General features: G+C 55.0%; 2 protein-coding genes across 2 annotated transcripts; both read right to left on the minus strand.

The window, feature by feature from the left end:
* Positions 1 to 2,399: 2,399 nt before the first annotated feature.
* On the minus strand, positions 2,400 to 3,443 carry LOC135314925 (inositol 1,4,5-trisphosphate receptor-interacting protein-like 1). The gene has a single exon (XM_064459979.1). It carries the CDS (start codon positions 3,441 to 3,443, stop codon positions 2,400 to 2,402), a length of 1,044 nt encoding a protein of 347 aa, XP_064316049.1.
* Positions 3,444 to 19,442: 15,999 nt separating this feature from the next.
* Positions 19,443 to 20,486, minus strand: LOC135314926 (inositol 1,4,5-trisphosphate receptor-interacting protein-like 1). The gene has a single exon (XM_064459980.1). It carries the CDS (start codon positions 20,484 to 20,486, stop codon positions 19,443 to 19,445), a length of 1,044 nt encoding a protein of 347 aa, XP_064316050.1.
* Positions 20,487 to 22,010: the final 1,524 nt, after the last annotated feature.

The following is a 22,010-nucleotide window of genomic DNA, read 5'->3' on the forward strand; positions in this document are numbered from 1 at the left end:
ATCTAGTGTAGCGCAACAAATGTTGGGGCCCGGAGCCAAAACTCAGCCAGGATAACGAGGTAGCCTTGGGCTGTAAGGTAACAGGCAGAGCTTGCATGATGACGGAAACTTGTTGCTTTGGGGGAGTCAGAGGGGCGTCAGGACAAGAAGCGCCTAAACAAAGTTATAAGGACGCTGCAGAACTACCAAACTCCTGTCTGGAAACCACCCCGTGATCCCTGAGGTTCCCCTCAGAAGCACCCGGGACAAACAGGCAACAGCCTCAGACTGCCACTGCTGTAAGGGGCCTCAGGCAAGAATGCACCCAAGGATGTAATCTTCCCAAGCCTGATGGGGAACATCCTGGGGGGGATGCAAACAACCTAGCAGCAGGTGCCACTCAAAACCAAGACAAAAGGAGCTAAGGACATCTCCATCTAGATAAGAGTCAGAACACCCGTTGAAACCAACACCCCTTGCAATACACTGGCAAGATTACTGGATGGGCCAACTCATGACCGACCATATGTGGAAGAAGGGACTTAAAATGCATGCGTAATTAAGAGGCAAGTATTATAATTAGTGCCAGGAAATCTAATGCGTATGTATATAACTGAGCAATATAAGCTTTGTCCATCAGGACTTGCAGTGTGCAAGTCAGGAGGAGCGACCCCCCTTGCACCCAGGGCTGCAATAAACCTACCTGCTTTATAACTCTCCGTGAGTTGTAGAGTTTGTTTCCGCGCCTCAGGGTAGCACTGGGTGGAAAGGAGGGGCTGGACTGTGCACAGGGCTTGCAGCTGGGGACGGCATGGTTGAGAGCCGCCGCCTAAGGGTGAAGGGGAAAGCAAATAAAGCGGATGCTTTTGTGGCAGCCTACCACTGACCATCCAGCCAGGGCGATGCCACCGATGAATTATTGGACTAGGAAGTAAGGGATATCTCTGGATCAACTGCCCTCTTTCTTATGGGTGGTTTGAACTTCCCAGGCGTCAACTGGGAATATCGTACAGTGGACGCAAACAGGTCTAGGAAATTCCTGAAGCACACTGAAGATAACTTCTTGGTTATCTTAGCAGGTGCTAAGGGGGCCGACCAGGAAAGGTGCCCTCCTAGATTTGTTGCTTGTAAAGAAAGAGGGAGTGGTGGGCAACGTGGTGATTGGTGGCTGTCTTGGTCACTGGTTACAGTGACCACGAAGTAACGGAGTTCCCAGGCGTTGGCGATAGAGGAAAGCTGCCAGCAGAACTTGGAGCCTGGATGCGGGGAGAGGTGACTTGGGGCTGCTGAAGCAGCTAGTTAGTAAGGTTCCCTGGGAATCTGCTTTCACGGGTATTGGCTGTCCATGGATGCTGGCCACTTTGTAAGAGCCATCTCTTAAGAGCGCAGGAGCAGGCAATTCCAAGGTGTCAGAAGTCAAGCAAGTGGGGCAGAGGGCCGGCTTGGCTGAACAGGGATCCTCTTCAAGAACATAGGTGGAGAAGGAAAGTGTACGGACACTGGAAGCAAGGAAAGAGAGGCGACACGGGAAGACGACAGAGATGGGGCTTGCCACTGTAGGGGGAAAATCTGTGCAGCCAAAGCTCCGTTAGAGTTCAAGCTGGCCAGCACTAGGACATGAGGAAATGGACTGACGCTGCGTCAGGGGAATTTCAGATTGGACATTAGGAAAAGGTTCTTCACTAAGAGGGTGGCTGGTCACTGGAACAGGCTCCCCGGGGAAGCGGTCACGGCAGCAAGCCTGCCAGAGTTCAAGGGGCGTCTGGATGATGCTCTTTAGTCATATGACTTAGTTTTAGGTAGCCCTGCAAGGAGCAGGGAGTTGGACACAATGATCCTTATGGGTCCCTTCCAACTTGAGCTATTCTATGGCTCTTTGACAATAATCTGAGGGCCGCTGTACAAGGCTAGCAAGTTTCCTGGTAACCCAAGCCGCAGGGAGGTGAACGCTTCCTGTAAAGGCAGGTCTGCTCAGCAGAACAGGGCAGTAGTGAACGGCTTCTTTGTTTTGCTTTACCTGGCCACGTAGCTTTTGCTGCTAAACTGTCCTCTCTCAACCCACAAGTCTTCCCCCTTTCACCCTGCTGATGCACTCAGCCTGCCCACTGTTGGCAAGGGATTGAGCAGCTGCGTGATGCCAAGCTGTACCTACTAGGATTAGCCTGCACCACCTGGGAAGGCAAGGCCCAATGAATCACTGAAACCAGAGGGCACTGCACCCGCTCTTCTGCAAAATGTTGGCCGACTGTGTGGCAGCTGAGCTGTCAGCACCCCATGCCCGCATTCCCCAGCAAAGTGATGCATAGAACCTCAGGGACGCAGCGCTTGTGTGTTCAACAAGTGATTTATTGGCATGTTGGCACCTCTGCCATAGCACAGCTCTCTGGCCACGTCCCGCAGATGGTAAGCCTGGCCTCTGCCTACTTGATGCTCAGGAAGGTGTCCGAGTCACCTTGCTTCACCCCAAACAGCATCTCAATCAGGAGGAGACTATCAGAAGCATCCACAACCCGGAGCTTGCAGGAGCGCCTGGAGGGCAGCACTGTGAGGCGGCTGTGTCGCGACCGAGGCAAAACCCGCCAGGCTGCACGTACCAATATCTGGAACCAGCGTGTGGTTTTCTCCACGTCTAGGTAGGGGCCGGTGCAGAGGGTGCCTAGCAGGCTGGGACCCTGATTTCTCCTCAGCTCCTCCTTGGGGTGGTGGAGGAAGCACAGCATGTCCTTCACCAGCCGCTCCCTCATGCAGGTACACACCAGCTCCACGCGGAGGCGGGAGTTCCTTGCCGGCATCTCCTCGTCAGTGCCCAGCTCGAGGTGGAAGGCGTGCCCGCGGGGGGCCTGCAGGGGCACGAGCAGGCGGTAGACGGCGTCATCCTCACGGGGACTCCAGCCTTGGCAGAAACTGCCCTCCCCAATGGCTGGCATCAGTCGCGGCATGAAACTATTCCTGCAGAGTCTTCGGCAGGTACGCAGAAGTTCATCCACCAGCTCCTCCACCATGACAAATGATTCTGGCACGTCCAGAAGGCGCTCCGCCAAAATTCTGCCCATATCCAGAGCAACACTGGGTTTTCCTTCTTGCTCCTGCCTGTGCCCCTTCTTTCTGCAACTGCCTTTCTTGCTGCATGTGTCGGTCTCATGGCTCCTTCTGCTGAGCCACCACCAGAGCCCAAAGAGCAGGACCAGGACTCCAGCAATGGCCCAGAACTGTCGCTGCTGCAAGGCAGCAAAGAGCAGAGCTCCCCAGGTCATGACGCTTGGCTCTTGGCTCGTCTGAACCTGGCTCCTTTGCCTCTGGCTGCTCTGCTTCAGCTCCTGCAGCAGCCGAGACATCTCCAAGCTCAGCAGCTGCGCACGTTGCTGCATGCGCTCGCGCGTGGCCTCATCCAGCTCATCACCAACCTTCTGCGGGTACCAAATGGTCCCTAGCAGAACCCGGATGAGGAATTCTGTGGCAGCCATGGCCTGCGGGAGGAGGGAGAGAAGGGGTTGAGTGTGGCTGGAAGGGAGGGAGGTGGTGGCGGGGGGAGCTGGGGGCAGGGAGGAGAGGGGGCAAGGCAGCTGGGAGGCAGCAAGGCCTGCGCCCACCCGCGGCAGCGGCATCACCGTGCCCTGCCCAAGGCGCTCCCACGAGCGGCTGTGCCCTCGATGCAGGGTGAGAACCCACCCCACCGGGGGCGCGCGCTTCTGCCCCGGCCCTCGTCCAGCCCAGCCTCTGCCTGCGTGCGCACTCACCGCTGGCCCAGGCTGTACTGGGGCAGGGCGTCCTGCTGGCGCCCCTGATAACCGCCCCCATTGTGACTCGTCCCCTCTGCTGTCACAGGCGCCAGAGCGCATCACGGGCACGCCCGCCGGCCAGCCCCGCCCCTCAGCCCCACCCCGGAGCAGCAACTCACAGCTCCCCAGGCAGCCAGAGCCCTGACAGCCAGAAAGCGCAGACCCACCCGGCAGGACAAGGCCGGGTGACTCGATTTGGGGAAATTACTTTATTAACAATCAACTCGGTTCACTTGGGTAAGTCGATATCACGGTGGGCGCAGGCTTTTCCACCGACACCTTGATGACAGCTGTGATGCCCCTCCTGACCACCATACCCCTGTCAGGCTGGCGCAGGAGGGATTTCCTGCTGCGGCTGCAGGATACCATGAGATACCTGCGCTGCTGCCTGGAGGAGAATCGCCTTGACCACCTCTTCTTTGGCAATGAGAACATGCCCCAGGAGATCATCTTGCCCCCTGCCTTCCAAACAGCTGAACCCCTCAACCTTTCCCAGGAAGGAATGCTAGTTAATTAAAACAAATTGCTGGTTAGGGAAGCTCTTCTCTCACATTCCCCGTGACCTTGGGCCAGCTGGAGTGGTAGACCTATTCAATGCTGCTTTTTCCTCAAGAGGGATGTGGAGAAGTGGCTGTAAGGCGTCATCACTGTAGTTTGCAGTTGTGGGAAACCAACAGGTCCAGCTATCAAGCAGTGACACTTCTCCACGGCTCTTAAATTGACAGGAGGGCTTCTGGTGGTCCAGTTCAACCTTCCTTTGGGACTGCCCCACGGCCACTTAATCTGTAGCTTTCAGGTACCGCAACAACAGGATCTATTAGGGTGCAGAGGATTGTGGGGGGTTGGGGTGCAGTTTCCTGGGAAGGACTTACAGCAGAACCTAGGCATCATGGCACTCTGGACACTTGTGCCAGGGTACAGCGAGGGCCAGCCGCTCCCTCAGGGCCTGGAAGTCAGGAGCTGAGTGTGCTAAGACAAAGGCCTGTCCCACCACCTCCATCCAGGTAGTGGGGCAGGCCTGGAGACCCTTGGCAGGTTCACTCATGCCTGCAGATCATCAAGCAGGTTCACGGTGATGAGGCAGGATGAGTTCAGGCCAGGAAGTCAACCTGCAGCTCAGGGCTGTGGGGACAAGGCCAGGCCGAGGCCAGGCTGGGATATTGGCCCACTGGTGGGCCTGGCTCAACGGAGCCCATGGCCAGGCCAGGCAAGGCTGGGGGAAGCTGGAAACTGACAACCTGAAGTGTCGCTCTGACGGGGACTGACAGCCCTGGTTTGAGCTGCAGGGGGATTCTGGGCCATGGACAGGGCGGAGGGAAGGCCTGGGGGGGCTGGTCAGGGCCCTGGCAACCATGGAGGCAGCGTATCTCGTAAGCCAGTTAATTAATACTTTTTGCTCCTAAGCTAGGAGAGACCCATGACACCGTTTAGGGACCAGGGAAAGCGAAGCGATGCAGACTTCTTGCACGTGCGTTATTTACACAGTCGATTGCAGGGAAACCCACGTAGTGACATCCAGTGGCAATGGAGTGCAGGGAGCATTTCCTGCCTGTGACATGACACGCTGAGACAGGGTTTTCTTATGCCGAGTCCTGCTCTTGCTCCTTTCCACTCCCATCACGCCCACAGTTCAGCCATTTCCTTTTTCTACATATGGTGTTAGCTATCTTGCTTCGTCCTTGTGCATTCCCTGTCCTTTGGCAGATTATAGCCTGAAATTAACTCCAGTTTAATGGAAAAGGTTATCAGTTGCCATGGAAATGCCTTACCATGCGATTGTGGTTGTACTTCCTGTTGTGCTTAGGGCTGAAACCATTAGACGAGCCTTGTTTTTACACTTGCTTACAGTTCTATAGATATCTGTTACTCAAAACTGCGGACAGAATGTTCAGTCTTCTAACACAGGTCATTTTGGTTTTTATGCTGTGATCTTATGCCAAGCTGTTAAACACTTATGCTAAAGCTTTCTGCAACAGACATCCTCAGACTTCCTGGTTTGTTATTTAAGAACTGCAAAGCCAAATTCCTGCTGATAACTATTAACTGTCAAGGAAATAGGTTGATTTCCATGAACAAAGAGAATGCTGAAGCTGGTCGCTTGCCTTTGCTGGCTGGCTGATACTGAGATAAGAGCTCTAGGATGCAGGAGGTATGGGCCGCTGTGCCAGGCAGCCTAGCACGGAAAACTGCCCAATGCTGGGTGACTCTTGGCCTCAGTGTTAGCGACTGTAAACAGCACCTCCTTTTCCTCAGGGGTATACCTGCCACCACTAATAGCTCATCTGGGGATCTGTGCTGGCTCTTTCTTTGTTCATCGTATATATTAGGGATTCCAGTAATGCAGTTGATTGGTAATAAAGTAATAAATTAATGAAGTAATTTCCCCTAATCGAGTCACTGTTTTGCCAGTGGTGGTAATTGCTGAGTGATCTCCCTGTCTTTATCGAAAAGCACTGCATTTTGTTGTCATTTTCTCCTCCTGCAGTCATGTGGAGCGGCAATGATTGAGCGGTTTGGTGAGACCTGGTGCCCAGCTGTGCTCAACCACTGACAGTATCCATGGCACATGTCACCGGATCTTAGGTTTGGTGAGGGTTTCAGGGGTCTTTTGTCTGCTTTGTAAGGGGAGCCATTGGGCTGTCAAGCTATGGATGCTTGAAGCAGCTGTGAGTTGCTGCTCCGGGGTGGGGCCGAGGGGCGGGGCTGGCCGGCGGGCGTGCCCGTGATGCGCTCTGGCGCCTGTGACAGCAGAGGGGACGAGTCACAATGGGGGCGGTTATCAGGGGCGCCAGCAGGACGCCCTGCCCCAGTACAGCCTGGGCCAGCGGTGAGTGCGCACGCAGGCAGAGGCTGGGCTGGACGAGGGCCGGGGCAGAAGCGCGCGCCCCCGGTGGGGTGGGTTCTCACCCTGCATCGAGGGCACAGCCGCTCGTGGGAGCGCCTTGGGCAGGGCACGGTGATGCCGCTGCCGCGGGTGGGCGCAGGCCTTGCTGCCTCCCAGCTGCCTTGCCCCCTCTCCTCCCTGCCCCCAGCTCCCCCCGCCACCACCTCCCTCCCTTCCAGCCACACTCAACCCCTTCTCTCCCTCCTCCCGCAGGCCATGGCTGCCACAGAATTCCTCATCCGGGTTCTGCTAGGGACCATTTGGTACCCGCAGAAGGTCGGTGATGAGCTGGATGAGGCCACGCGTGAGCGCATGCAGCAACGTGCGCAGCTGCTGAGCCTGGAGATGTCTCGGCTGCTGCAGGAGCTGGAGCAGAGCAGCCAGGAGCAGAGCAATGTGGCCTGGGGAGCTCTGCTCTTTGCTGCCTTGCAGCAGCGACAGTTCTGGGCCATTGCTGGAGTCCTGGTCCTGCTCTTTGGGCTCTGGTGGTGGCTCAGCAGAAGGAGCCATGAGACCGACACATGCAGCAAGAAAGGCAGTTGCAGAAAGAAGGGGCACAGGCAGGAGCAAGAAGGAAAACCCAGTGTTGCTCTGGATGTGGGCAGAATTTTGGCAGAGCGCCTTCTGGACGTGCCAGAATCATTTGTCATGGTGGAGGAGCTGGTGGATGAACTTCTGCGTACCTGCCGAAGACTCTGCAGGAATAGTTTCATGCCGCGACTGATGCCAGCCATTGGGGAGGGTAGTTTCTGCCAAGGCTGGAGTCCCCGTGAGGATGACGCCGTCTACCGCCTGCTCGTGCCCCTGCAGGCCCCCCGCGGGCACGCCTTCCACCTCGAGCTGGGCACTGATGAGGAGATGCCGGCAAGGAACTCCCGCCTCCGCGTGGAGCTGGTGTGTACCTGCACGAGGGAGCGGCTGGTGAAGGACATGCTGTGCTTCCTCCACCACCCCAAGGAGGAGCTGAGGAGAAATCAGGGTCCCAGCCTGCTAGGCACCCTCTGCACCGGCCCCTACCTAGACGTGGAGAAAACCACACGTTGGTTCCAGACATTGGTACGTGCAGCCTGGCAGGTTTTGCCTCGGTCGCAACACAGCCGCTTCACAGTGCTGCCCTCCAGGCGCTCCTGCAAGCTCCGGGTTGTGGATGCTTCTGATAGTCTCCTCCTGATTGAGATGCTGTTTGGGGTGAAGCAAGGTGACTCGGACACCTTCCTGAGCATCGAGTAGGCAGAGGCCAGGCTTACCATCAGCGGGACGTGGCCAGAGAGCTGTGCTATGGCAGAGGTGCACATCTTCACGCACAGGGCCAGGCGTGGCGGCACTCCCCGGGGAGCTGGTCCTGCAGAACCAAGCACGCTGGACACGGAGAACACACAGCTCCGTCAGCAGTGGGAATTGCTGCTGCGCCTTTCCTGCACAGAAGAAGCACGCCCTGGGGAGCGGGGCCCCATGCAGCTGAAGGGGCCGTTGCAAGGAGGCTTGCGACAGAGACACCCGTTGCCTGCTGGACGGTGACTGCCCTTCCTCTCTGAGAGACACTGTCCCCTCCGGGACCTTTACTCTGTGCCAAGGTGCCAATAAATCGTGTCTTTGAATAAACGCTGATTCTGCGAGTGTCTGTGCGCCACTTTGTTGGGGAACACGGGCACGGGGTGCTCCCTGCTCAGCTGGCGCAGTTAGAGAGCATTTTGCAGAAGAGCTGATGCAGTGGGCTCTGGTTTCGCTGATTGTTTAACTATGGCCTGCCCTGTCCGTGCTCCTGCCATGGGCCTCATCCTGCAGAAGGGCTTTGGGAAATGAAAGCCTGCCACAGCATCTGAGATACTGCTTCGCAAATGCCTCTGTAGATGAGAATGGGTAGGTATTGGATAGGTAGAATATGTCTGGACCTATGTATAAATATAATGAGGTAGCCGGCTACGTTATGCTTGATTTGTGGAAAACCACCGAGCAGCCAGGCTTGCGCAACCCTGAAGTAAATTAACAATGTCTCTCCTGAGGGTGTGATTATCGACTCGTTGCACACCGGGCAGCGAATCCGCTTTTCGGACAACATCTGTGCGCCTGACGGCCTTGGGCTGCGCGCGGGAGGCCCTGGCCAGCAGGCAGCAGGTCTTGGGAGAGTTGGGCGGTGCTGGCTGTCCCCGCAACCGCTTCCAACCATGGGAAGTGTTAGGAAACTTTCGCAACTGTCCCGCACCGACTCAGGAGAGAGGCTAGGGTGCAAAGTACAGAATTACAAGAGAAATTCTTTATTCATGCGCATGAGGTGTCCCATGCAAACTGGGGCACTCCAAACATGGTTTTACACGAGGTTCTTATACCTTTCTCTAGCATTCAGGCACAACGTGATTTGACCAAGCGCTACTTAACACGCACATACTACTATTTTGCAAAGCAGCCGTCGTTCTGTGGCATCACCATCCACCTGTTCTTTCTGGATCTAAACGACCCTGGAGTTGGTCTTGCTACAGGTACTTATCTATGACGCCAGCTTACGGGAGGCTTTCACAGAGGTGTTTGTTAGAGGGGCTTGGATGCAGATGTGACCGTGTGGGATTGGAGAATTCAGAGCACGGGAGTAACGGACAGCATCCAGGAACTTCAAGCGGGCAAAGTTGAGCCATCACCTGCATTAGAACCGGTGCCACCAGGAAAGCACGTCAGGTATTAGCAATTGGAGATTCTATGAGTGTGGCGAAACACTGGAACAGGTTGCCCAGAGAGGTGGTAGATGCCCCACCCCTGGAAACATTCAAGGTCAGGTTGGACGGGGCGCCGAGCAACCTGACCCAGTGGAAGATGTGTGGAATAATCGGTGGGGGTGACTTAGAAATTAAACTTATGTTTTTAGAAAAGGTACAGCATGGAAGAGTCTTGCAGGGTAGCGTGCGGCTGACAGGTGAGCAATCCATTCCATGGAAGTCCCCTAGGCTCGTAACCTTAGATGTCAGCGATGCCAGGAGAACTTGGTGTTCTGACTCTAGGAGGATTTGTCCGGAGGGTGGAACGGTGTGGAGACACCATGGCCAGGCTCCGTGACCACGGAGCTGGTACACTGCACATTTGCCCAGGCTCCGTGACCATGGAGCTGGTACACTGCACATTTGCCCAGGCTCCGTGACCACGGAGCTGGTACACTGCACGTTTGCTACCCCGAGCCAACAGTCTGTCATGGTTTTGACAAAATGCTGTCCTTTTTATCATTATAATACCAAAACACACCTCCGTCCCAAAAGCTACTGCTACAAAAGTTTGCGGATACTATCCTTCAAAGTCCGAGCCTCCCCGTAAGAGGAAGCGGCGTATCCAGAAAGTTCCCAAAATAAAACTCAATAGCAACAAAGTCACTATTAAGCAGGCATTCTTTATTACAGCGCTGGGCAGCACTGGGGATTGCTCCACCACGAGTGCTCCAGTGATTCGGTAAACTTCCAAAGATTATTATGCTATAAAGTCATGCATAGTCATAAGGTTCCCGAGGATTCATTAACGTATGGAAAAGTTCAATCCGCGTGCATAGTTGTCTTTTTAGTGGTCTTCGGGGGTCCTCCAGTGGTCTCCGATGGTCTTCCTCACCTGTCCGATGGTTGAACTTTGGGTTTCCTTTGCCTATATATAGTCACTGAATTATCTCATCAGTCCTTTGGCCTTGGACTATCACAAGAGGCTGATGCTTATCTCGGCACTGATGTCCCGAGTCTATGTTATCGATGAATTTACGAGCTTAGTCAAGGTCCTTTTAATCCTATCAGGCACCAAGTGGCATTCTTCAAATACCTAACACTATCTTTGCAAGGGAGGAAGCCACAAGACAAGAAGGATGCGTACAATTAGGTCTGAGTCAGGGACTGTCAGGGGTTTAGTCCTTTCACTACCTGCCTCTAAGATGCAACCACCCCTCACTGGGCAAAGCAAGGGAATTTTACACCAATCATAATAAAGGTGCGTATGACTAGAGTCACTCAAGCTCCACCTGAAAGGTAAAAAATAGTATAAATTAGGTTAAGAGAAAAAGGGTGTTGGGGAAGATACCATCGCGTACCACTCTGACTGATGTGCTGAGTACAGCGGAGCACGTCTGAAATATCTTTACGCTAATGCGCACAGCAGGAGGAATAAAGAAGAGGAGCTAGAAGCTTTGGCCCAGTCCCAGAGCTAGAACGTCATCGGCGTACGCAAAAGCTGGTGGGATGAGTCCTGTGACTGGTGTGCCGTGACGTGGCAGACGCTTACGGGCTCTTCAGGAGAGAGAGGCAGGACAGGCGAGGCGGAGGGGTTGATTCAGGGAATGCATAGTTAAACGTCACCAATGCAATCTAGTGTAGCGCAACAAATGTTGGGGCCCGGAGCCAAAACTCAGCCAGGATAACGAGGTAGCCTTGGGCTGTAAGGTAACAGGCAGAGCTTGCACGATGACGGAAACTTGTTGCTTTGGGGGAGTCAGAGGGGCGTCAGGACAAGAAGCGCCTAAACAAAGTTATAAGGACGCTGCAGAACTACCAAACTCCTGTCTGGAAACCACCCCGTGATCCCTGAGGTTCCCCTCAGAAGCACCCGGGACAAACAGGCAACAGCCTCAGACTGCCACTGCTGTAAGGGGCCTCAGGCAAGAATGCACCCAAGGATGTAATCTTCCCAAGCCTGATGGGGAACATCCTGGGGGGGATGCAAACAACCTAGCAGCAGGTGCCACTCAAAACCAAGACAAAAGGAGCTAAGGACATCTCCATCTAGATAAGAGTCAGAACACCCGTTGAAACCAACACCCCTTGCAATACACTGGCAAGATTACTGGATGGGCCAACTCATGACCGACCATATGTGGAAGAAGGGACTTAAAATGCATGCGTAATTAAGAGGCAAGTATTATAATTAGTGCCAGGAAATCTAATGCGTATGTATATAACTGAGCAATATAAGCTTTGTCCATCAGGACTTGCAGTGTGCAAGTCAGGAGGAGCGACGCCCCTTGCACCCAGGGCTGCAATAAACCTACCTGCTTTATAACTCTCCGTGAGTTGTAGAGTTTGTTTCCGCGCCTCAGGGTAGCACTGGGTGGAAAGGAGGGGCTGGACTGTGCACAGGGCTTGCAGCTGGGGACGGCATGGTTGAGAGCCGCCGCCTAAGGGTGAAGGGGAAAGCAAATAAAGCGGATGCTTTTGTGGCAGCCTACCACTGACCATCCAGCCAGGGCGATGCCACCGATGAATTATTGGACTAGGAAGTAAGGGATATCTCTGGATCAACTGCCCTCTTCCTTATGGGTGGTTTGAACTTCCCAGGCGTCAACTGGGAATATCGTACAGTGGACGCAAACAGGTCCAGGAAATTCCTGAAGCACACTGAAGATAACTTCTTGGTTATCTTAGCAGGTGCTAAGGGGGGCCGACCAGGAAAGGTGCCCTCCTAGACTGTAGCTGTACGCTTCTACGGGAGAACTTATCTTGGGCCGCATACCTCCGGGACACAGGGCTCTGCCCGCCCTGGGGACAGTGATGCACAGACATCAACATGATGGATACAAAATGTCCGTTTATTTGGCTGCGTCACACGCTTATATAGCTCTTGCGGTTCCTGTTCCTGCCACTCCTATGGGGAGGAGTCTATCTTTCCGTGACATCCCGTAATCTTCCGGTCGCCGATCCCTGTCTATTCCCCTACATCTCCCCCTCCCCATGCTACTTAAAATTCTACGAAGCTACTTGCATAAGCGGATACATATTGCGGTCAGATCTATATTCATGTAACGCTCGCAGGCGCTCTTTGATTTGTCTTATAACACAGCATAACAATGGTAGCCCACAAGTAACCATGATTACTACACACAACAAGATCCCCCAGTTATTACTATCCAGTTCCAGTTTATATCTCTCTTTTGCCGCCCTTTCCAGTGTCGCTCTCGTTGCAATACTGCTTGTGATCTTGTCAAGGAGCTCATTTCTTTTCCCAATGGTACGGCTAGCATGAGGATCCATGTCAGCAGACCCTGCAAGAGACAACTCAGAAAGGGATTATTCATTGTACATCCTTGCACAGTTCTGCTTTCACACACTTTGCAGGCACCCATTCTATGCGCCCTTCATTCTCAACCGCGGCGTAGCCCCTCCCCAGGCATCTCAGTTTCCATCCTCTCTCCCATTGCTCACTGCCTGGGAACCTTACTCGTACCTGTGGATAGCGCTCGCCTGCTTGAGCTTTGCCAAAGTGCTTCTCCACTGCTGTAACTTGCTCCTGCCCGCGTATAAAATGATTAAGCGAATATAGTGCACGCATTAAAATAGTTTGCTGAGCTGCTATGGGTATAGTTCCCTTATACCCCTCCCCCTCCCCAAGCTGTATTATTTTTGCCTTCAAGGTGCGATGAGCGCGTTCTACTATAGCCTGCCCTGTGCTATTGTAAGCAATGCCGTGTTTCAATATAATATTCCAAGCCTTACACCATTCTTGGGTATTTCGAGCGCGAAAGCATGGGCCATTATCTGTTTTTATCTCGGTAGGCTTTCCAAGCCACGCCATCACCGTGGTCCAATGCGTAGTCAAGTGCGTTGCGGTCTGCTTCCGATGTTGAGTAGCCATGATGACTCCACTATAAGTATCAATTGTAACTGCCAGGTGCTTTCCGGGGGCCAACTGTGGGCATTCAGTAAAGTCAGTCTGCCAGACAGCATTTGCTTCCAGGCCTCGAGGGTTGACTCCTGCCTCCCACAATGGCGAGCGCTGACAGTAAGGACAGGTGGCTACTACTTCTCTCGCTGCTCTTATTGAGATGCCACACTCCTTTGCCAAGGCTTTAGCACCCAGGTGCAGTTGTTCATGCAGTTTCTTTGCCTCCGCCAAGGTCCAGACTCCCGCGGCTGCCTCATCAGCCATGCGATTCCCCTCAATCAGTGGTCCAGGCCCTGTCTGATGACTGCGAATGTGAATTACTGTCACCGTTGCTCCTCGCCGTGATAAAGCAATCTCTAGCATCAAGGCAATTTCCGTGTGTGGTACACCCTCTCGTTTCATGGACATGACTAACTTATACACATATAAGGAGTCTGTGCACACATTTATATGCCGATCTATATCCTTTCGCAGGGCCATCTCTAGCGCTTTCGCCTCCAGCCACTGCACACTTTTACCCTGCTCCTCATACGTCTGTCGCATCCAACTATTCCCTTCTTTCCACACTACCGCCGCTCTGTTTGTCTTTGAGGAAGCATCTGTGAAATATGTTGGTCCTGGGTGAGGGGTATCCAAAACTCTACTATCCACACTCAAATCTACCACTTTGGCTGTTTCGGCCCACCTCTGTACTGTGCCTGTGACGATTTTCCCTGGGTATGAGTATACTGCCAATTGGATATCTTCTTCACTCTCTACCACCTTCTGCCATTTCTCCCCATTCCACGGCACTGTCAGCTTATCTGGCTCTTTCCCAAAAATTACCTTGCTTTCCCGTCGCAGCCGCCAAATCATTCCCCCGGCTACCTTAACTTTTGTGGAGAATGCATCCTTGGGAACCTTCTGATATACCCATCGCAGTGGTTTTTCCTCCCCTGCTCGTATTTGATATAGCAATCCTAACCCGCCACAGGCGGTCAGAATCCAACCCGCAATTAATTCCTCCTGGGGGTCCCACCGCCATACTCCTTCCTTTTGCATTCGACGTTCTATCACCTGCAACTGCTGAACTGCCTCAGCGTCTAAACTCCTGGGCTCCCATGGGTTGATCCCTTTCAGCAACGCATAGAAAGGTTGCATCTCCTCACCGGTGACGCGCACGAATGTCCGCAACCACTGCAGTGCTCCTACCAGCTTCTGGACATCGTGTAAATTTTTAACCTTAGGTGTAAGTTTAATAGGCTGAGCTCGTATGGAATCCCCTTCTATTCTAGCACCCAGAAATCCACACACTGGTCCTCGCTGTACTTTTGCCTCAGCTATCTTGAGGCCCTGTTCCGCAAGGCCCCTTTGGGCGTCTGCAAAGACCTGTTCACACAGCGCCTCGGTGGGCGCAGCTATGAGGACGTCATCCATGTAGTGGATCATGTAGATTTGCTCCTGATACTGCTGCCTTACTTGCTGCAATGCAGAAGCCACATACCTCTGGCAGATCGCTGGAGAATTTTTCATCCCCTGCGGAAGTACTGTCCACTGCCATCTACTACCTGGTTCTGTGCGGTTCACCGCAGGCAGAGTAAAGGCAAATCTCTTTCTATCATCTGGATGTAGCGGAATGCTGAAGAAGCAGTCTTTGATATCTAAAACAATAACTTGCCATCCTCTTGGGACAGCACTCAGATCTGGTAGGCCAGGTTGGAGAGGCCCCATGTCCTCCATTTGCTGATTTACTGCTCTAAGATCATGCAGCATCCTCCATTGGTTTTTATCTTTCTTTCTTATAGCAAATATAGGGGTGTTCCACGGGCTCATTGAGGGCTCTAGGTGCCCTGCTTCGTGCTCTCGTTTTACTATAGCTCTTACAGCCTCTGTTTTCTCTGTTGTCAGGGGCCACTGCTCCACCCAGACGGGCTGTTCGGTTTTCCACACTAACTTGTGCTGATGAAGCCTCTCTGAGGCAGTGGCCCTTATGATAAATTTTTCAACCCGATCCCCATCTGGGCAAGGGCGTCTCGCCCTAACAAGGGGCTTGCTACCCCATCTGCTACTAATATGGTCACTACAGCCGTGAGGAGCTTCCCTGCGTCCTCGTCCATGACTTCGAGTTTCACAGGGCAAGTACTTGTTCTCGTCTGTTGCTCTCCTCCTACCCCTATTATACGTTTTCCCATGGCGAGGGGCCAAGTTGATGGCCACCGTTTGAGTGACATTATGGTGACATCTGCCCCGGTATCCACTAACATTCCCAGGCATATTCGTGCCGGGTAACTCGGTTCTTGCGGGGTAATCATCACTGCTGCCATGGGTCTCTCATCACAGCCTATGACCAAGGCCACGCGGGGGCTGTAACCTGCAAATCTTGCCCCCCTGCGTGACGGTTCACTCCCCCTTGGCTCGCTACGGTGGGCCAAGCTCCTGGCGTTGGCACCGTGATGGGGGTCATTTGACTCATAGGAGGCGCGAATCCCCCTCGCTTCGCCCTCCCTTGGCCGTTTCCCGGCCTCGTAGTTGGACAATCTCTTGCCAGGTGTCCTGGCTTCCCACACACCCAGCACCTCCCTACTGGGCGTACTCCTCCTCCATTACGTCCTCCCCTTTCCGCTAGCGGGCACCCAGCTTTAAAGTGCCCTCGCCGACCACACAAGTGACATATCGGCCCCACCCCGGCTGCTTGCACCATTGCCCTTTCTTCACTTCCACAGTCAGTGTTCTGGCAGACGTGCGCTCCCGTACCGCCATGCTGGTTCAACGCCTCCTGGCGCAAGACATGCCTGATGGTTTGGCCCAATGGCGCCCCTACCGCCAGGGTGCGGAGGATATCTTGTGTTTGCGGATTTGCCTGACTTCGGAGGCAATCCATAAGGACTGCCTCCCTGGCTGCTGATGGCAAGTCTGATTCCATAATAGCTTTTTGCAACCTATCACAAAACGTTGTAAATGGCTCTGCTAGACCTTGCTGTATCTTTTGCCAAGGTTCTGCTTTTTTCTCATACCTGCCCACTTCACTATACGCTTTGCGGGAACTCTCCGTTACCGCTTGTAGCTCCCTGCCCCTTAATTCTGCTGCTTGCAACTGCGAGGTTTCCAGCCCACGACTTCTGCCAGTGAGCCGGTCAAGGGTGGTCCCCCGCAGCGGGTGGCTCGGAATTGCCACCGCTTGCTGTACAAGGGCGTGGCAAGCACTGTGCATTGCCTCCTTCCAAAGTATGTACATTGTGGGAGCTAATATTGCTTTTGCCAACTGCTTAGCATCAGAGGGGGTCAATGGCGCTGCATGCGCAGCGTCCAGCAGCAATCTTACTCCTTCATCTTTCAGCCCCTTTTCTTTAATTTCTTGCCATAAAGTTCGCACTAGTTTGGCATCTATCGGCGTCCACTCCACTCCTCCTCCTGGAGCTAATCGGACAGGGAAGATCCCGGGCATCTCTATCCTTACTCCATCGAGGCTACAATCTCTAGCTATCAGCCGCCAGTTAGGTAACTCAACTGACTGTCGCTGGGGTGCACCCTTCGTTAAAAGTCCTGTCTGCTGCCGAGTTACTTCCCCTAGTGCGCGCATAACCTGCTGCAGCTGCCGCAGCACGTCCTCCGCAGACCCCTCCGGAGCTGCAGCACCCTGGACCTCCCCTTTTGACGGTCCCTTTCCTCCCTCCTTCTGATTGGTCCTCCGAGTCTCTGCTGCCTTATGCCTCTTTTTTGCGCGCCGCAGGCAAGCTGCTCTCTCTTCCCACATATGGGCATCGGTTTCTCCCCCAATTTCTGATTCGCTGCTGCTCGAAGTTGTTCTATACTCCCCCTGCCCTCCCCTCCAGGCATCCCAATCCCCCTCCTCGTCCGACTCCCATCTCAAGGGTTGCCCCGGGAGCCAGTCTCGAGGGTCGGGCAGAGGGCTGCGCCGCTGCCGGCGCTGCTTCCGGCGCCGGTCATCTTCCTCCTTCCGCTCCGTCACTCCCGCTGCGTCTACTGCCACGTCACCCTCCCCGCGCGCGGCCTCCCGCGCGCGTACCAAATCATCCCAGGGGTATGCGGGGGGGGACTCAAAAGGCCCTGTTGGCCCAACAGGGAACACCGCCACTTCCCGATCCACCTCTTTGGGAGCCTCAGACTGAGTCGCTGGCCAGGCTACTCCGTCCGAACTCTCCCCTTCTTCCCCACCCCCCGCGATGCTTGCCCCTGTCTGCGTCCCCACTGCCCCTCCTGGGTCTCTTTCCGGGCTACTGTCGCCCGTAACACCGTGCAGGCACTGCCGCGCCTGCCGCCACGTCTCCTGATCATCCCGAGCTTTCAATAGTAATCCGTGTATTTTTCCCCAGACCTGTATGTAGTGGGGTTTCCCCATCATAGCCCTTTCGGCTAACTCCTCTTTAATCCTCACCCACTTATCCGTATCAAATATGTCTGCAGGACCTCGTATGAGCCCCTGCGTAATCATCCATTGGATGGCCTTTGAGGTAGGCGCCTTCGATATCGAAGTACCATATTCCTTCCCCAATCCCTTCAGTACCTTCACGACTGAATCCATGGCGCGCCCGCCGACCTGCGGCTCCCCGTCCCGCCCCTGCGTGCCCCAAGCTCTCTTTCCCCCCGGCGAACCTGCCAAGCCTCCCCGCTAATCACGTCGGGGTCACCACTTGTAGCTGTACGCTTCTACGGGAGAACTTATCTTGGGCCGCATACCTCCGGGACACAGGGCTCTGCCCGCCCTGGGGACAGTGATGCACAGACATCAACATGATGGATACAAAATGTCCGTTTATTTGGCTGCGTCACACGCTTATATAGCTCTTGCGGTTCCTGTTCCTGCCACTCCTATGGGGAGGAGTCTATCTTTCCGTGACATCCCGTAATCTTCCGGTCGCCGATCCCTGTCTATTCCCCTACACTAGATTTGTTGCTTGTAAAGAAAGAGGGAGTGGTGGGCAATGTGGTGATTGGTGGCTGTCTTGGTCACTAGTTACAGTGACCACGAAGTAACGGAGTTCCCAGGCGTTGGCGATAGAGGAAAGCTGCCAGCAGAACTTGGAGCCTGGATGCGGGGAGAGGTGACTTGGGGCTGCTGAAGCAGCTAGTTAGTAAGGTTCCCTGGGAATCTGCTTTCACGGGTATTGGCTGTCCATGGATGCTGGCCACTTTGTAAGAGCCATCTCTTAAGAGCGCAGGAGCAGGCAATTCCAAGGTGTCAGAAGTCAAGCAAGTGGGGCAGAGGGCCGGCTTGGCTGAACAGGGATCCTCTTCAAGAACATAGGTGGAGAAGGAAAGTGTACGGACACTGGAAGCAAGGAAAGAGAGGCGACACGAGAAGACGACAGAGATGGGGCTTGCCACTGTAGGGGGAAAATCTGTGCAGCCAAAGCTCCGTTAGAGTTCAAGCTGGCCAGCACTAGGACATGAGGAAATGGACTGACGCTGCGTCAGGGGAATTTCAGATTGGACATTAGGAAAAGGTTCTTCACTAAGAGGGTGGCTGGTCACTGGAACAGGCTCCCCGGGGAAGCGGTCACGGCAGCAAGCCTGCCAGAGTTCAAGGGGCGTCTGGATGATGCTCTTTAGTCATATGACTTAGTTTTAGGTAGCCCTGCAAGGAGCAGGGAGTTGGACACAATGATCCTTATGGGTCCCTTCCAACTTGAGCTATTCTATGGCTCTTTGACAATAATCTGAGGGCCGCTGTACAAGGCTAGCAAGTTTCCTGGTAACCCAAGCCGCAGGGAGGTGAACGCTTCCTGTAAAGGCAGGTCTGCTCAGCAGAACAGGGCAGTAGTGAACGGCTTCTTTGTTTTGCTTTACCTGGCCACGTAGCTTTTGCTGCTAAACTGTCCTCTCTCAACCCACAAGTCTTCCCCCTTTCACCCTGCTGATGCACTCAGCCTGCCCACTGTTGGCAAGGGATTGAGCAGCTGCGTGATGCCAAGCTGCCTACTAGGATTAGCCTGCACCACCTGGGAAGGCAAGGCCCAATGAATCACTGAAACCAGAGGGCACTGCACCCGCTCTTCTGCAAAATGTTGGCCGACTGTGTGGCAGCTGAGCTGTCAGCACCCCACGCCTGCATTCCCCAGCAAAGTGATGCATGGAACCTCAGGGACGCAGCGCTTGTGTGTTCAACAAGTGATTTATTGGCATGTTGGCACCTCTGCCATAGCACAGCTCTCTGGCCACGTCCCGCTGATGGTAAGCCTGGCCTCTGCCTACTCGATGCTCAGGAAGGTGTCCGAGTCACCTTGCTGCACCCCAAACAGCATCTCAATCAGGAGGAGACTATCAGAAGCATCCACAACCCGGAGCTTGCAGGAGCGCCTGGAGGGCAGCACTGTGAGGCGGCTGTGTCGCGACCGAGGCAAAACCCGCCAGGCTGCACGTACCAATATTTGGAACCAGCGTGTGGTTTTCTCCACGTCTAGGTAGGGGCCGGTGCAGAGGGTGCCTAGCAGGCTGGGACCCTGATTTCTCCTCAGCTCCTCCTTGGGGTGGTGGAGGAAGCACAGCATGTCCTTTGCCAGCCGCTCCCTCATGCAGGTACACACCAGCTCCACGCGGAGGCGGGAGTTCCTTGCCGGCATCTCCTCATCAGTGCCCAGCTCGAGGTGGAAGGCGTGCCCGTGGGGGGCCTGCAGGGGCACGAGCAGGCGGTAGACGGCGTCATCCTCACGGGGACTCCAGCCTTGGCAGAAACTGCCCTCCCCAATGGCTGGCATCAGTCGCGGCATGAAACTATTCCTGCAGAGTCTTCGGCAGGTACGCAGAAGTTCATCCACCAGCTCCTCCACCATGACAAATGATTCTGGCACGTCCAGAAGGCGCTCCGCCAAAATTCTGCCCATATCCAGAGCAACACTGGGTTTTCCTTCTTGCTCCTGCCTGTGCCCCTTCTTTCTGCAACTGCCTTTCTTGCTGCATGTGTCGGTCTCATGGCTCCTTCTGCTGAGCCACCACCAGAGCCCAAAGAGCAGGACCAGGACTCCAGCAATGGCCCAGAACTGTCGCTGCTGCAAGGCAGCAAAGAGCAGAGCTCCCCAGGTCATGACGCTTGGCTCTTGGCTCGTCTGAACCTGGCTCCTTTGCCTCTGGCTGCTCTGCTTCAGCTCCTGCAGCAGCCGAGACATCTCCAAGCTCAGCAGCTGCGCACGTTGCTGCATGCGCTCGCGCGTGGCCTCATCCAGCTCATCACCAACCTTCTGCGGGTACCAAATGGTCCCTAGCAGAACCCGGATGAGGAATTCTGTGGCAGCCATGGCCTGCGGGAGGAGGGAGAGAAGGGGTTGAGTGTGGCTGGAAGGGAGGGAGGTGGTGGTGGGGGGAGCTGGGGGCAGGGAGGAGAGGGGGCAAGGCAGCTGGGAGGCAGCAAGGCCTGCGCCCACCCGCGGCAGCGGCATCACCGTGCCCTGCCCAAGGCGCTCCCACGAGCGGCTGTGCCCTCGATGCAGGGTGAGAACCCACCCCACCGGGGGCGCGCGCTTCTGCCCCGGCCCTCGTCCAGCCCAGCCTCTGCCTGCGTGCGCACTCACCGCTGGCCCAGGCTGTACTGGGGCAGGGCGTCCTGCTGGCGCCCCTGATAACCGCCCCCATTGTGACTCGTCCCCTCTGCTGTCACAGGCGCCAGAGCGCATCACGGGCATGCCCGCCGGCCAGCCCCGCCCCTCGGCCCCACCCCGGAGCAGCAACTCACAGCTCCCCAGGCAGCCAGAGCCCTGACAGCCAGAAAGCGCAGACCCACCCGGCAGGACAAGGCCGGGTGACTCGATTTGGGGAAATTACTTTATTGACAATCAACTCGGTTCACTTGGGTAAGTCGATATCACGGTGGGCGCAGGCTTTTCCACCGACACCTTGATGACAGCTGTGATGCCCCTCCTGACCACCATACCCCTGTCAGGCTGGCGCAGGAGGGATTTCCTGCTGCGGCTGCAGGATACCATGAGATACCTGCGCTGCTGCCTGGAGGAGAATCGCCTTGACCACCTCTTCTTTGGCAATGAGAACATGCCCCAGGAGATCATCTTGCCCCCTGCCTTCCAAACAGCTGAACCCCTCAACCTTTCCCAGGAAGGAACGCTAGTTAATTAAAACAAATTGCTGGTTAGGGAAGCTCTTCTCTCACATTCCCCGTGACCTTGGGCCAGCTGGAGTGGTAGACCTATTCAATGCTGCTTTTTCCTCAAGAGGGATGTGGAGAAGTGGCTGTAAGGCATCATCACTGTAGTTTGCAGTTGTGGGAAACCAACAGGTCCAGCTATCAAGCAGTGACACTTCTCCACGGCTCTTAAATTGACAGGAGGGCTTCTGGTGGTCCAGTTCAACCTTCCTTTGGGACTGCCCCACGGCCACTTAATCTGTAGCTTTCAGGTACCGCAACAACAGGATCTATTAGGGTGCAGAGGATTGTGGGGGGTTGGGGTGCAGTTTCCTGGGAAGGACTTACAGCAGAACCTAGGCATCATGGCACTCTGGACACTTGTGCCAGGGTACAGCGAGGGCCAGCCGCTCCCTCAGGGCCTGGAAGTCAGGAGCTGAGTGTGCTAAGACAAAGGCCTGTCCCACCACCTCCACCCAGGTAGTGGGGCAGGCCTGGAGACCCTTGGCAGGTTCACTCATGCCTGCAGATCATCAAGCAGGTTCACGGTGATGAGGCAGGATGAGTTCAGGCCAGGAAGTCAACCTGCAGCTCAGGGCTGTGGGGACAAGGCCAGGCCGAGGCCAGGCTGGGATAGTGGCCCACTGGTGGGCCTGGCTCAACGGAGCCCATGGCCAGGCCAGGC

The sequence above is a fragment of the Phalacrocorax carbo genome, chromosome 9 (genome assembly GCF_963921805.1).
Source record: "Phalacrocorax carbo chromosome 9, bPhaCar2.1, whole genome shotgun sequence".
Lineage (NCBI taxonomy): Eukaryota > Metazoa > Chordata > Aves > Suliformes > Phalacrocoracidae > Phalacrocorax > Phalacrocorax carbo.